The sequence below is a fragment of the Impatiens glandulifera genome, chromosome 3, assembly GCF_907164915.1.
Source record: "Impatiens glandulifera chromosome 3, dImpGla2.1, whole genome shotgun sequence".
Lineage (NCBI taxonomy): Eukaryota > Viridiplantae > Streptophyta > Magnoliopsida > Ericales > Balsaminaceae > Impatiens > Impatiens glandulifera.
Window position 1 is genome coordinate 16,896,386 of NC_061864.1, and position 12,713 is coordinate 16,909,098.

The 12,713-nt window shown below is 35.2% G+C and overlaps 2 protein-coding genes across 3 annotated transcripts; both read right to left on the minus strand.

Moving 5' to 3' along the window:
* Window positions 1-3,336: 3,336 nt before the first annotated feature.
* On the minus strand, window positions 3,337-5,264 carry LOC124929863 (protein MULTIPOLAR SPINDLE 1). Its single transcript, XM_047470248.1, has 9 exons — window positions 5,091-5,264; window positions 4,943-5,000; window positions 4,707-4,853; window positions 4,553-4,615; window positions 4,394-4,473; window positions 4,261-4,315; window positions 3,817-4,036; window positions 3,651-3,721; window positions 3,337-3,563 (listed from the first exon to the last, which is right to left on the minus strand). Exons 1-9 carry the CDS (start codon window positions 5,262-5,264, stop codon window positions 3,379-3,381), a joined length of 1,053 nt encoding a protein of 350 aa, XP_047326204.1. The 3' UTR covers window positions 3,337-3,378.
* A 1,413-nt stretch (window positions 5,265-6,677) lies between these two features.
* On the minus strand, window positions 6,678-11,622 carry LOC124928619 (eukaryotic translation initiation factor). 2 transcript variants are annotated; one of them, XM_047468857.1, is made up of 10 exons: window positions 11,463-11,622; window positions 11,181-11,355; window positions 10,604-10,675; window positions 10,401-10,493; window positions 10,117-10,317; window positions 9,810-9,907; window positions 9,389-9,476; window positions 8,958-9,308; window positions 8,633-8,875; window positions 6,678-7,977 (listed from the first exon to the last, which is right to left on the minus strand). In XM_047468857.1, the coding sequence occupies exons 2-10, from the start codon at window positions 11,343-11,345 to the stop codon at window positions 6,982-6,984; spliced, it is 2,307 nt and encodes a 768-aa protein (XP_047324813.1). In that variant the 5' UTR covers window positions 11,346-11,355; window positions 11,463-11,622; the 3' UTR covers window positions 6,678-6,981. The 2 variants fall into 2 exon arrangements, with proteins under 2 accessions (XP_047324813.1, XP_047324812.1); XM_047468856.1 differs by having other exon boundaries at window positions 10,401-10,496.
* Window positions 11,623-12,713: the final 1,091 nt, after the last annotated feature.

Consider the following 12,713-nt stretch of genomic DNA (forward strand, 5'->3'; position numbering starts at 1 on the left):
TAAACCACCCTTGTAATGTTGTTCTTAAAGACTCAAGCATTGCTGAAATTGGATACTTTCTGGCTTCCCTGCATTGACTATTCAAACTCTCTGCATAATTGCTTGTGAGTTGATTGTATCGCTTACCGGGGAAATATGCTCTACTCCATCTTTGAAACTCAATCTCTTCCAAATAGGCAGCAATCCTATGATCTTTAACCCTGATCTTGTCAAAAAACCGATTAAATTGGGGGATAGTGTACGCACGAGAAGCCAAATCAAACTCGACATGACAATTATCAGTTTTGAATTTGGCATTAATATTCATCTTTATGTGATATGTGCACGCACCGTGGTCTGCTTCTAGAAAAACAGCACACAAGGCATTGGCTATACTTGGGTGTCTATCGAATACGAAGACGAGATCATCAACTAATCCAATTGCTTCTCTAAGTTTTTGCATGAAATAAGTCCACGAGTTATTATTCTCTGAATCAACAACGCCGAATGCAACAGGATACAGTTGCTCATTGGCATCCAATGCAACAGCCACCAATAGTTGACCTCCCACCTTGTGCTTGAGAAAACTTGCATCAACACACAATACGGGACGACAGAAGGCTTTGAAACCCCTAATTGAGAGGCCTAGAGACATGAACATATATTTGAAGTGTCCGTGCTCGTCTGTCTGAATATCTGTTATGGTACCCGGATTATTCTTCTCCAACATGTATAGGTATGAAGGCAATTTTCCATAGGAATCCTCTACCGTTCCTCGCACCGCCGTTAAAGCTGTTTCCCTTGCCCTCCAAGCCTTATTATAAGTCAAAAACATCCCATAATCTGACTGCATGTCTTCAATTATTTTTTTAGGCAAGTGGTTATGGTGATGGTCCATGTACTTACCCTTCATGCACTGCCCAATAACCCATGCCGGTGTTTGCATTTTTTTTTCCGGCCTCGACAAAACTGAGCATGAGTGTTGTCGATTGAATTTCCGAATCTCAAACATCTCGGAAAACTTACCTTTCACAGCACGTAAGCTCCACTTGCATGTCTCATCCATACATTTCACATACCAAAGATGTTTTCGAGAATTTTTCACTTTGAATTCAAAATGATAAGTCATCGCATATTTATATAGCGTCAGTTGAAGTTCTTTTTTAGTATCAAATAACGTACCGACTTCCAATACGGTTTCACTAGTTAACGCCAATGCAAATGAAGGGTCTGTCGGTGATACGTCTGTAGGGTCTGTCGATGGTGTACCCATTGACGCTCTTGCACTAGATGGTGTACCCATTGACGCTCTTGCACTAGATGGTGTACCCATTGACGCTCTTGCACTAGATGGTGTACCCATTGACGCTCTTGCACTAGATGGTGTACCCATTGGTGTAGGTATTGACCGGTGCGGCGTGCGTGCAACTGCTGATGCAGGACTAGTAGTAGCTTGGAAATCACTAACCCGTTCATAATTAAAGTCAATAACGCGTTCATGATTAATCAGTTCATGATGAGCCCGTTCATCTTCTTCTCCTCCTCCTTCATTATCACTTTCAAATAAAATCTGTTGAGAAACAACTCGAGAAACAACGCCGGGTATACTTTTTTGAGTAATGATTGGTAGTGTAGTATCTTGACTTGGGTACTTCTCTACTAATGAGACACAAAGTGGTGACGAAGATGACGAACTTCGACCCGATATCAACCGTGATAAATACATGCCCACATCTTTATCTCCCTCAATAACAACAGGGGGAAGTTTTGCAGAAGGATCATACATGACTTTAATCACTAAATCATATGCAGACTTTTGCACGTTAATCGTCTCATAGATTGTATCAACTAATTCAGCAAATGTAGTACATTGAGGTATATCCATGGTTTTGCATGATTGTGCAGAGAAAGACCTGGTACCATTGGCTGCAATTTGCCACTCTCCATTGTACACAACAAATACGTCAGTAAATACTTCAGCTGCAATTGAAAAAATGATAGTATCAATCGAGAGACACCGTAACAATGAAATGCAAGTAAAGTGTATGGGGTGCGTTACGCATCTGCGTAACGCAACTACGTGACGCAACTGCGTTACGCACCCAGTTTCCGCCGCGACGGTGGCATTTTACCTACTCATTCCCTAATCACTACACCCTAACAAACAAAGCGTGGAAAGAGAAAAATGAAGAAGGAGAAGAATACATGTAGCAGCAGAAAGAGACATTGTGAAGGAAGAGAATGGATTCCGCCGTCGTCTTCGTCGGTCGGTGGTTGGGTTTTTTAGAGAGAAGGAGGAGAAGGGAAGTGAAGAAAGAGAAGAAGAAAGAATGAATGAAAAGAACTGAGATTTTTTTTATTATATAGTAAGGGCATTGTGGACTTTTCACAATGCCCTCAGGTGCGTCACGCAACGGGAGGGTGCGTGACGCAACGGGGGTATTTTCGGCAGAAAATTGTTTGGGGGTCACCAGAGCTATAAAAATTAGTAGCCTGCACCGATCATAATTTGACCCCTCCATTATATATATTTGCTACATATATTGGGAATAGGTGAAAGAGGACGTATAAATGACCACTTGTCAATAATTTTTTATAAGCAGCTTATTGCATCATGAGAATTGGATTGTCCATTGGAGTAAAAAAAAAATTTAAAAATATTAAATGCCTTAATTTTAGTTTAAGAAAATATATTATTAGTGTTAAATTTGAACCTATGTTAAATTTTAATTTATTTTTCAGCTACACCGTTTTATGTTAAAACATCTATTTTTTTTAACTAAATTTTTTTTTTTAAACTAAAATGAAGAAGTGACCTAACAAACAGGGCCAAAACAAAAAAAAAAAAGAGTTTAGAGATTTTGGGGAATTTGATAAAATGACCCTAAAGATCAGCTTATTTGACTTGTTGGCTAGCGCATAATAAATGCGCTGGTGACACTTTTTTTTGGACGAAAATGCCCCGTTGCGAGACGCAACCGGATACTGTGTGAAATTTTTTATTTTTTTAAAAAAAAAAAATCGTCTCGCGAATGCCGGTTGCGTCTCGCAAGTGTCGGTTGCGTCTCGCTAGTGCCGGTTGCATCTCGTATGTGCCGGTTGTGTCTCGCGAGTGCCGATTGCGTCTCGCGATTAAGGACGTCTCGTGACAGGAGAAAAATCGTCCAAAAAAAGTGTCACCCGCGTTTTTTATTTTAAGCGCAGGTCAAAAAGTCAAAATAAGTGAATATTATGGTCATTTCGTCAAATTTCCCAAAGATTTCAACATCAACAGAAAAAAGGAAAAACAGAAATAAGAACCTACAATTAAAACTAAAAGAAAATAGGAACTTCATATTGTTGGATCCTCTTCCCACCCATTAGATCAATTTCTAGTTCCCGTTGTATCAGTTTTGTTGGTTAGATAAACAACTTATCCAAAACATTAGGGTTGAGCTTTTGGAATGCGAAAGTATGACTCACTTGTTTAGCCATGTTCCCTATAACTCGATCCATGTATATCATATACAGAGAATTTCGACTTTCCAAAATCTCTAGTCGCTTTCTTGCATGAAGAACTGATGTTACCCAGTCCTCAAACAACCCTGCATGTCAATTGGAATATTCATTTCTTTGGCTAAGAAGATTTCATACAAGATGTGATGGAAACTATGAGAAAATGAGAAGGATACCTATATCGATATCTTCAGAATCACACCAAGCCCGTTGATAATCTGATACAAGAAACTCAATGAGCTGAATCCTACCTTGCACATGTAAGAAATGGATAAATCAGAACCAGTGAAAACATCTAGATGGAAAAGAAACCAGGCAAAAAATGGTAAGAACATCACCTACATTGTATACATAGAACAATGAATCCTAGGAAATGCATCATCAAAAGGATCCATGAGCAGCAAACTTTCCACTAAGACAGAAATTCTCTGGGAAACTGAAAATATCACGCGTTGTCCAATATATGGCTCTCTCCCAAGTTTGCGAATCACATGTTGAACATAGTGGTGAAGATCATTTTCTGCAAGAGGAAATCGAATCAAATAAGAAAAATGAATTGTAACTTGCAAGTAGCATACTTACCATCTGTTTTAGGTGTGCACATTCTTGTAAGCAAACGCGTGATTAAACTGCAGATTATTCCTTCAACACGATCCGTTTTCTTTGCAGTTGATAAATTTTGTACCAAAGCTGATAGATAGATGAGAATGGAAAAGGAAACATGAATTCAGAAGGTGTAGACAGTGATTCATGATGCTCAAAAACAGATGAGGTTAGAATCACTACCTAAAATAAAATCAACAGCTTGGTGTGACCAGCTGGAAAACCTAGATGATTTAACCTGAAAAATTGAATGGAGCTTGATCCGATTATCCTAATATGATTCTAGCATATTTAAATATTGAAACAACAAACTAACAGGAAAATCTGTTCCACAAATTTCCACTAGAAAATCCACCGAAGCCCTAAGCTGTTCAATTTCATCTTCACTATTACAATCTGCCATGGTTAGAGATGATACAGATGATTTAGAGACTGTCTCCAATGGTTAATGATAAGTATAGAAGCAAATATATACCAGAGTAGCACAGTCTTCGTGTCGTCGAATCATCTCTTCTTCTTTTTCTTTCACGTGATTGAACTGTGGATCCAAAGCATTTACAATCATGTAAATAAATGAACATCAAGTTTGAAGATCGTGAATCAGGATGATAACATATAGTAGCTTCCACCTTGTCTGAGAAATCTCCGCCGAAGAACATCACAGTACCTCTCACGACAATCATCTTCAAGCCTATCAGTGGTTAACTTCCCGAAATTATCAAAGAAATAGCACTTGCAAGTGGCATTAGGTGGAAATAAATCATACGTCGAATCATCTGCAAAGGTAGATATACAATACAAAACAGATTCAATAAACGGAGAGATTATGATACTCTGCGTGTGAGCGAGCGCATCTTGCACAGACCTTGAGCCTCCTTGATGTCATTTTTCAGTCTAAGGAGCTCTTGTTTTCGTTCCTTCGCCTGTAAGGAAACCAGCATATCCTAATTACGTTTCAACACTCGATTACTGTAAGTCTCGATTAGCTAGAATAGGTTAGACAGAGAGAGAACCTTCCGTTTCCATTTTTCAGCGTCGGATTTAGAGGTTGAAGGAAGCTGATCGACTGGAGGATGTGACGGCGGCGTCGCCTTGTGAAGCTTTGATCGTATTAATGCGATTGCTAGCGCAATTTTCATAGACGTGTCTACATTAGCAGTCTGCTCCGGCTGCTGTTCCGATGACATCTCTCTGCGGCCAAAGGTTTTGGCGGGAATGTGGATATTTCTCTTTCCGATCACTTCAAAACTGAAAATTGAAAGACATGAGTCACTTAAATACCAACTAAATAGATCAATTTGTTAACACTTTAAGTTAACTTTTAATCTCTCTACTCTTATTCTAATCTCTTTTATTCAATTCTAGTATCTTTTATAGGATTGCAGTTCATGAAAGCGATTTCTTTTTCTCTACTAATCTAAACTCTAACTTATATGCGGTTACTATGGTACTGCCCTATTCTTTCTATATATATATATTATAGAAGTATAATTCACTATATCATTAGTATTAAAGCAACTTTCTAGGTATTATTGTGGAAACACGAATGAAAAGGGAATTGAATGAGATGCGTGGTCGTAGGCAGACACAGGAAGAATGAAGGCAAGCGCAAGGGATCGTTTTGATCGAATGATAACTTCAATGAACTATACACTTAAACGACCAAATCTAGTGTGTAGTAGCAATAATCAGGAATAAAGAGGCGATAATGGAGGAGACTACAGAGATGAACAACAACAAGTCGAATGCATGGTGAAAAAGGTGATATCGTGGTGAACAACGTGATCATATGTATCAACCACTCAAAAATGAAGTTTTCGGAATTTAATGGTGAAGTGATAGACGACCGGATATATGGAGTGGAGATGTTCTTTAAGGTGGATCACACGTTGGAATAATCAAAGTTTGTGTTAACCGTGGTAGACACAACTTTTTTCAATTAGATATTTGTGGGTGAACAAGTGTTAATAGAGAAGCTAATGATATGAGAATATTTTAGGGTTAGGATTTCTAGCACTTAGTAAGTTGAGGAATTGTTAATGAAGTCGACATGTTCAATAATTTGGGATAACGGTGTTTTTTTATACCAAAAATATGAGTAATTTTCTTAACTTTACACAATTTGAGTCATTTAAATAATTATTTAGATAGAAAAATGACAAGGAACGAAAAATAATTAACAACCAAATATCTCTATTTTTCATCTCTATATAATTTCTCTATTTCAATATCTTAAATTATATATATATAATTTATATTAAAATATATAAAAATCAAATACAAATAAAAAAATAAAATAAACTTTCTTGAAATTTAAACATAAAAATTTATTTAATAAATTTATAAAAAAAAATTCTTCCAAAGTATCTATAATTTTAAAAGAAGGCAAGAACAACCAATATGATGAACAATCTAGAAAGAACAATAATTACATTTTATATAAAATATTAACAATTTCTTCCAACACTCCAATAAAAAGATGAAAAATCATACATTTTATTTTTGTTGTCCTCTTGTCTTACCTACACATTCATAAACTTTCTAGGATCCAAAAACATTTTACAAAAATAAAACTATCCAAATTAATTTGAAAAACAAAATCAGACAACCAAAACACCTTTGCTCAAAAGATAAATCAATAAATAGTCTATAAAATCATGCATCAAAGGAAACAATGAATACAAAAACACCAGTAGCCGCAAGGAAGAAGAACAAGAATCCTTCCCGTCGAGCTACCAACTGGTCGGCACAAATTCGGCCACAGTTTTCCGGACAAAATTACCCAAGTTCATAAACAACCAACACAATTACCTGCTTTGTCTCAAAGTCTTCAATTTTAAAAAAGAAAACAGACTTCTAAAACAAAAGAAACAAAAACAAGGCAAAATTTCTGATAAACCTCAACTAAAACAGTTTCTGACAAGCCTCGATCTCTGTCGACTGCAATTCCAAAACCTTTTGTCCAGAAGGATCCGAACCAACTACCCTAATAGTAGCCCCACATATAACTTTCCGAAACATATCATCCTCCATCTTGCTCAAAACTTCCTTCACTAGTTTAAAATCGACAGCCCCACTTAAAACAAGCTTCCCCATAACCTCTCCAAAATTATTAGGAGCTTTAGGCAAATCGATACCAATATCATCCATCATCATTCCATAAAGCCAACATCCAGTCCCAATATCACTACCTGTAAAAACCTTCTTACCGAATAAATATTGCAACAGTTTCGCCACAGGTTCAACGCATGGCGGGTTTTTTTCCAAAGCAAGTGCGATGGCTTCTTTAACCACCTCAGGATGGAAAGAAACTGAGTTCAGCTCCTCCACACATTGTAAAGCTTCATCCAATATGCATATACTAAAATACTCTTCCAGAAGAGATACAGTCTTCTTCTTAAGCACGTCAAGATTTTGTTTTTCAATTGGCTTTTCCAAAACCGGAGGCGGAGATACATGGGCAGTTACAACTGGCTCAACAGGGGTTGTTGGGCGGTTAGGAGTGGCGGCACCACCACTTCCTTGCAAAAGAGCACTGCTTCTGCCAGCTACTAAACCGCCACTACCTTGGGGGAGAAATTTAGAGTTCATTGATGGTGTCTTTCCGATCAATTGTGGAGGCTGAAAACGATTAACATTCTGATTCGTTGAACGAGATCTAGGAAGTTCCCAGTTGTCATTATCGAGATTAGGGGCACCGGGCATCTTTCTGGCTCCAGGCATTCCAGGCATCATTCCACCAGTGCCCGGGCGGCCGATGGAAAAGTTTCCCGGATTTATGTTTCCTTGGCCACCAGAAGCAATGTTACGATTGTTTCTGATGCTTGCTGTAGCACCGGGGCGTAACCCAAGATTCTTTTCTGCCTCGGAGTGAATTTCAGTGATTGTTTTTGCCTTGATCTAAAAATGAGATGAAAACAAAATGGATTGGTTCAAAACTTCCACCATACAGCAAAGTTGGAAAAATATGAAGACTTGATTGTTGTAGGCTTGTTTGGAAATAATCTAGGCCTTGTTCGAATTCGGTTTATCTGGATAACATGTGGATTTTATTCAAATAGCTTTGTCCGTGGTAAATTATAGAAAACTGGGTTATTTGGTCAAAAGAAATAAAGTGTAAAGTATATAATGTGTTTTTTAAAATAAGGGTATTTTGGTGGATGGCACGAATGATGTGATTGATTAAAGATCGTGAGTTTATTTAAAATAACACAAACAGAGCTAGGCCTAGGTTAGTTGGAAAAAGAAAAACCTTGTTTGATGTAAAAAATGGGTTATTTGGGTAAGATAATAATATTTTAAAAGGTTATAAAAATAAAGTAAGGGTATATTTACCTTTCATCAAACAAGGTCGAAGTGATTATTTCCAAATAACCTTGTTTGATATAGGCTATTGAAAATCAAGTTATATAGGGTAAAAAAATATAAGGATAAATATATTATTTACTTATTTTTTAATTAGAGGGTATTCTAGTTGATAATTGATGATTCGATAGTGAATTATTTGAAATTAATCTGAAAAAAACCCTCATCAACAAGGAATACGAAAGGTTACCTCTTCTCGTCTAGGAATCCAGTTATTTGAACGCAAATCAATAACATTGCGAACCATGAACCTCATTCGCGGAGCCAGCTGAGAGTTGGTTGATAGTTCTTTCAATCTGGCGAAGTAGGCATCATTAATGCGTCTGGATTTGAGAACTTCATCGAGTTGTTTCCCTATTGTGTTGAAGAACTGGCATATAGCCTCCACATTTTCCTCGTCGGGGCATATCTTATTGTCCAATCCTAGAAGCTCCTGTGTAATTGTGATAGTTACAGCAAAGAAAAGAAAATTCTTAAGCTGAATAGGAAAAAAAGAGAGATTCAAGAAATCCAACCTGGACAATATGATGAACAATCTTTTCAGGAACCATCTTCAGCTTCAATAGCTCACCAATAAGACGAATATTACCAAGAGTTCGAAGCTTTATCATTCTCTCCTTATCTCTACGTTCCATCTCTTGCTCGGGAGCAGTCATTTGACTTGCTTCTGTTCTAAGCTTGTCAGCACCCTCAAATGCCTCCTGACAATTGTCCAGTAGCACCCTCCTGAATGTGATTTCTTTGCCGCCAGTTACTTCAGACGGGAATGGAGGAAGTTTTTCATTTAGATCAGAACACAGTTGGGAATACATTGGACAAAATGTTGGTTCAAGAACAGCTTTGTCAAATATCAAGGAAATAACTCCCTGCAAAGTCAACAGAGATTGCATTAGTTTTAAGAAAAGGTCGCAAATTAAATAATAAAGGGAGCGAAGCGAATATGAACCTTCAAAATATCAGCAGTTGTGATGCCTGAATCAATTAGCTGCCCTTTAAGAATATCAAATTTCTCTGGAGTCAACTTATTCAGAATCCTTCATAAGAAACCCAAATGTATTCATTCATCAGTAAAGTATTACGAGTTCTAAAGGAAAATAACATATCATTCACATGCATCAAACAATTCAGGATGAAGATTTGGAGTTGTTTGATTCAGATAAAAACTTGTTTGATGAAAAAGTTGTTATTTAAGGTTATTTGGGTTATACAACTAAAATATCATATACTTTTAATATTATAAAATGTTATAGAAAATATAAAGTAAGGTTTAGTATTTTAGTTGATGATTAGATTGATGATGGGATAAGGGGTTATTTGGATTAATCATTTATCAAACAAGGTCTTGCTGCATTTCATGAACAAATTACCCTTTCACTGTCTTCAAAACACGATCCTTGTCTGTTAGAGTCTGCCTTCTAGAAGACCATGGAGCATCAGCCTTAATTAGAGCAGGAGCTGGTCCCATCTGAGGAACAAACAAAACACAAATGAATTTCATATCAATTTTGTTTTTTCTAACGAGGCCTCCACTTAAATCAGAGCAATTTTAGTGGAATCAAAACTGAGATTTTTGATCTCTTAAATAAGATTTTTTTTGCTTAAGCTACTCTGGTGGGTTAATTTCATATCAAATGTGCACGAAAATGATTCAGTTATAAACAAAATTACACCTACATTAGGACCTTGCCCCCTTTGAAACTGAGAGTTGGGCTGATCTTGGCGGTTAGAGTCAAAACGGCCACCAACCTCTCTATTTTCTCGATTTGCATCCCAAGATCGATCCTGATCATTCGATGGAGGAGGACCTTGTGCTGATCGTCCACGCCAATCGCGAGTGTCAGGTTCAGAGTACCTGTTTGCTTGTTGAACTGGAACCTATTCATACGAAATAAACAAGGAGGGAAAATTTGTTATGTCAAAATCAAATGCATATATATTATATAGTCACTCTATCTTACACTGGCTTCTCTAGCCCAGTTTTGGTCATCCCCAAAAAGTTCTATTTCAACTTCTTGCTTCACTCTCTGTATCTCTTCTGGAACCTTAACAACCTTCTGGAGAAACAAAAGAAGAAAAAAAATCAAATTGATCAATAATGGTTTTCCAACGTAAATTCTTTAAACTATATGAAAACAAAACATAGGATAAACAAGTTAATTACCTCCCTAAGCTGCAATAGCTGGTCCCTGGTGAAACGGATTCGCTCACGAGTCTCGAATCTTGAGTCTCCACTCTACAAAATACAAAAAATATTAATCAATGAATTGAATTGGCCCAACAAATAACATATAAACATAGCCAGATCCAAAATGAATCCCATTAATTTCCTATCTAAAGACCTTTATCTTAATCTACATCCATAATCACAATGTCATTCTTTAGTATCCGAATACAGATCCATACGATAAACAATCAATAAACTTCTGAATTTGAACTAATTTAAGTATCCAAACATAATCATATCATAATCTTTGTATCTAGTAGAACATGGTTGATATGCAGACCAATCTCTATAGATAGATATATGAAGATCTCTTTAGAGCATTGATATATTTGAATATGGAACTGTTTCACAGAAATCTGATATATATGTAAACCATGTAATAGAACTCCATGCAGTAACTCATAAGAAGAAATCAAATCAAATCAAATCAAATCTGGAAGAAAATTAGACAAGCGATGCAAGCATAATAGACATAGAAATCGTAGATCCAAGAAATAAGTTACAAAGATTGAACCTTGATAGAGATAGATTGATGAGCGCCGCCATGAGGACGAAGAAGAGGAAGATCAGAAGAACCCAAAGAAGAAGATTCAAAACGAGGGCCAAGGACTCTGTTTCCCCGATTTCCTCCGCCGCCACCACCAGGTCTCAAGCTTAGCACAGTCGGATCAGCCTGCATAACTCAGTCGCTGTGCGTTGGATCGAATGGGAGAAACAACAAAAACCCAGTTGGAAATCAGACAGGAAGAATCCCAAAATCGTGTCTTTAACTTGTAAAAAGTAAAGATTTAGTTACCTGAAGAGAAGAACTTGATAGAAAAAGATAAGGAAGTCTGAAGGTGAGATTGAAGGGAAGGAGGAGGAGAGTTCTTGGATTTTCTCTCTCCTCTTCCACGAGGAGCAAAAGAGAAAAAGAGTTGTTTTGAAGAGAAGGAGGCTATCTAAACGAAAGGATGATGGTAGATGAGAGAGAAAAACCCTTACTAGCTCTGTGTCTATATATTATAAAAGATTTATAAGTGACCTTTTTTATTTTCTAGAATTCCATAAATTTATTTCTTTTTAAATTCTCTCATATTTTAATTTAATATCATAAAATATTTTAATAAATAAATTATATTAGTTTGCATCTAGTTCCAATGTAAATATTAATCAAATATAATATATATATATATATATAAATCAAGTTTCTTTTTTATAAAAAAAAACTTTGAAAATAAATAATATATATTTAAAATTAAATAAAATTAATAAAGATAATATTTGTTAAAATTATATAATTTTACATATACTAAAATAATATTAGTTAAAATTATATAATTTTACATATATTAAAATAATATTAATTATTAAATTTTGCAAATTATATAAAATATTTTTTAACTTCAATATTGTAACAAATTAAGTGTTTTTAAATAAACTTATAAATAAATTAGTAAACTTGATTTATAACTATTTTATAAATGTGATTTTAAATTTAAAAGCGAACACTAATACCAAAAATCTATTTCAAAATAAAATCTAAATTATATAATTACCATGTGAATATTATCTTAATAAAAGTTACCATGATTGGAAGATTTATTTAATTTATTGATTTTCTATTAATGAATTAATAATATATTTTTTTTATAATGTTTTTTTAGAATATTTACGAAGCACTTTTATATCATATTATCTAAAAGTAAATAAAATTTTATAAATAGATATTTTAATATTATATATATTATAATATATTACAAAATTATATAATTATATTATTATAAAAAAATAAATTTAAAATACGAAGAATAAATAAATATATTGATATAATCAATTATCTATGTATATATATAATGATGCTTAATTTTAAAAGTGTCTAGATTACCGCCGGTGAAGAGTTGTGGTTAATTTGGATATATAAGTTAGAGTAAATGGATACTTAGGTCGAATTTTTAGTCGATCCGCCCATAAATTTAAAACGATTAAAAATAAAATTAAAAATGTTATATATATTTTCATACTTGCAACCTAACAAAATAAGTACAACCTTTCAATCAACTAGACT

Bases quoted from the DNA above. Each gene is read 5' to 3' on its own strand.
- LOC124929863 (XM_047470248.1), bottom strand. From the start codon at position 5,264: ATGTCATCGGAACAGCAGCCGGAGCAGACTGCTAATGTAGACACGTCT. The intron at 4,854-4,942 runs GTCTGTGCAAGA...CTACCTTTGCAG, and splicing joins TGACATCAAGGAGGCTCAAG to ATGATTCGACGTATGATTTA. The intron at 3,722-3,816 runs GTAGGTGATGTT...TGTGCAAGGTAG, and splicing joins CATTGTTCTATGTATACAAT to GATTCAGCTCATTGAGTTTC.
- LOC124928619 (XM_047468856.1), bottom strand. From the start codon at position 11,345: ATGCAGGCTGATCCGACTGTGCTAAGCTTGAGACCTGGTGGTGGCGGC. The intron at 10,676-11,180 runs GTTCAATCTTTG...TGTATTTTGTAG, and splicing joins ATCAATCTATCTCTATCAAG to AGTGGAGACTCAAGATTCGA. The intron at 7,978-8,632 runs GTAACCTTTCGT...TCTCATTTTTAG, and splicing joins GGATTCCTAGACGAGAAGAG to ATCAAGGCAAAAACAATCAC.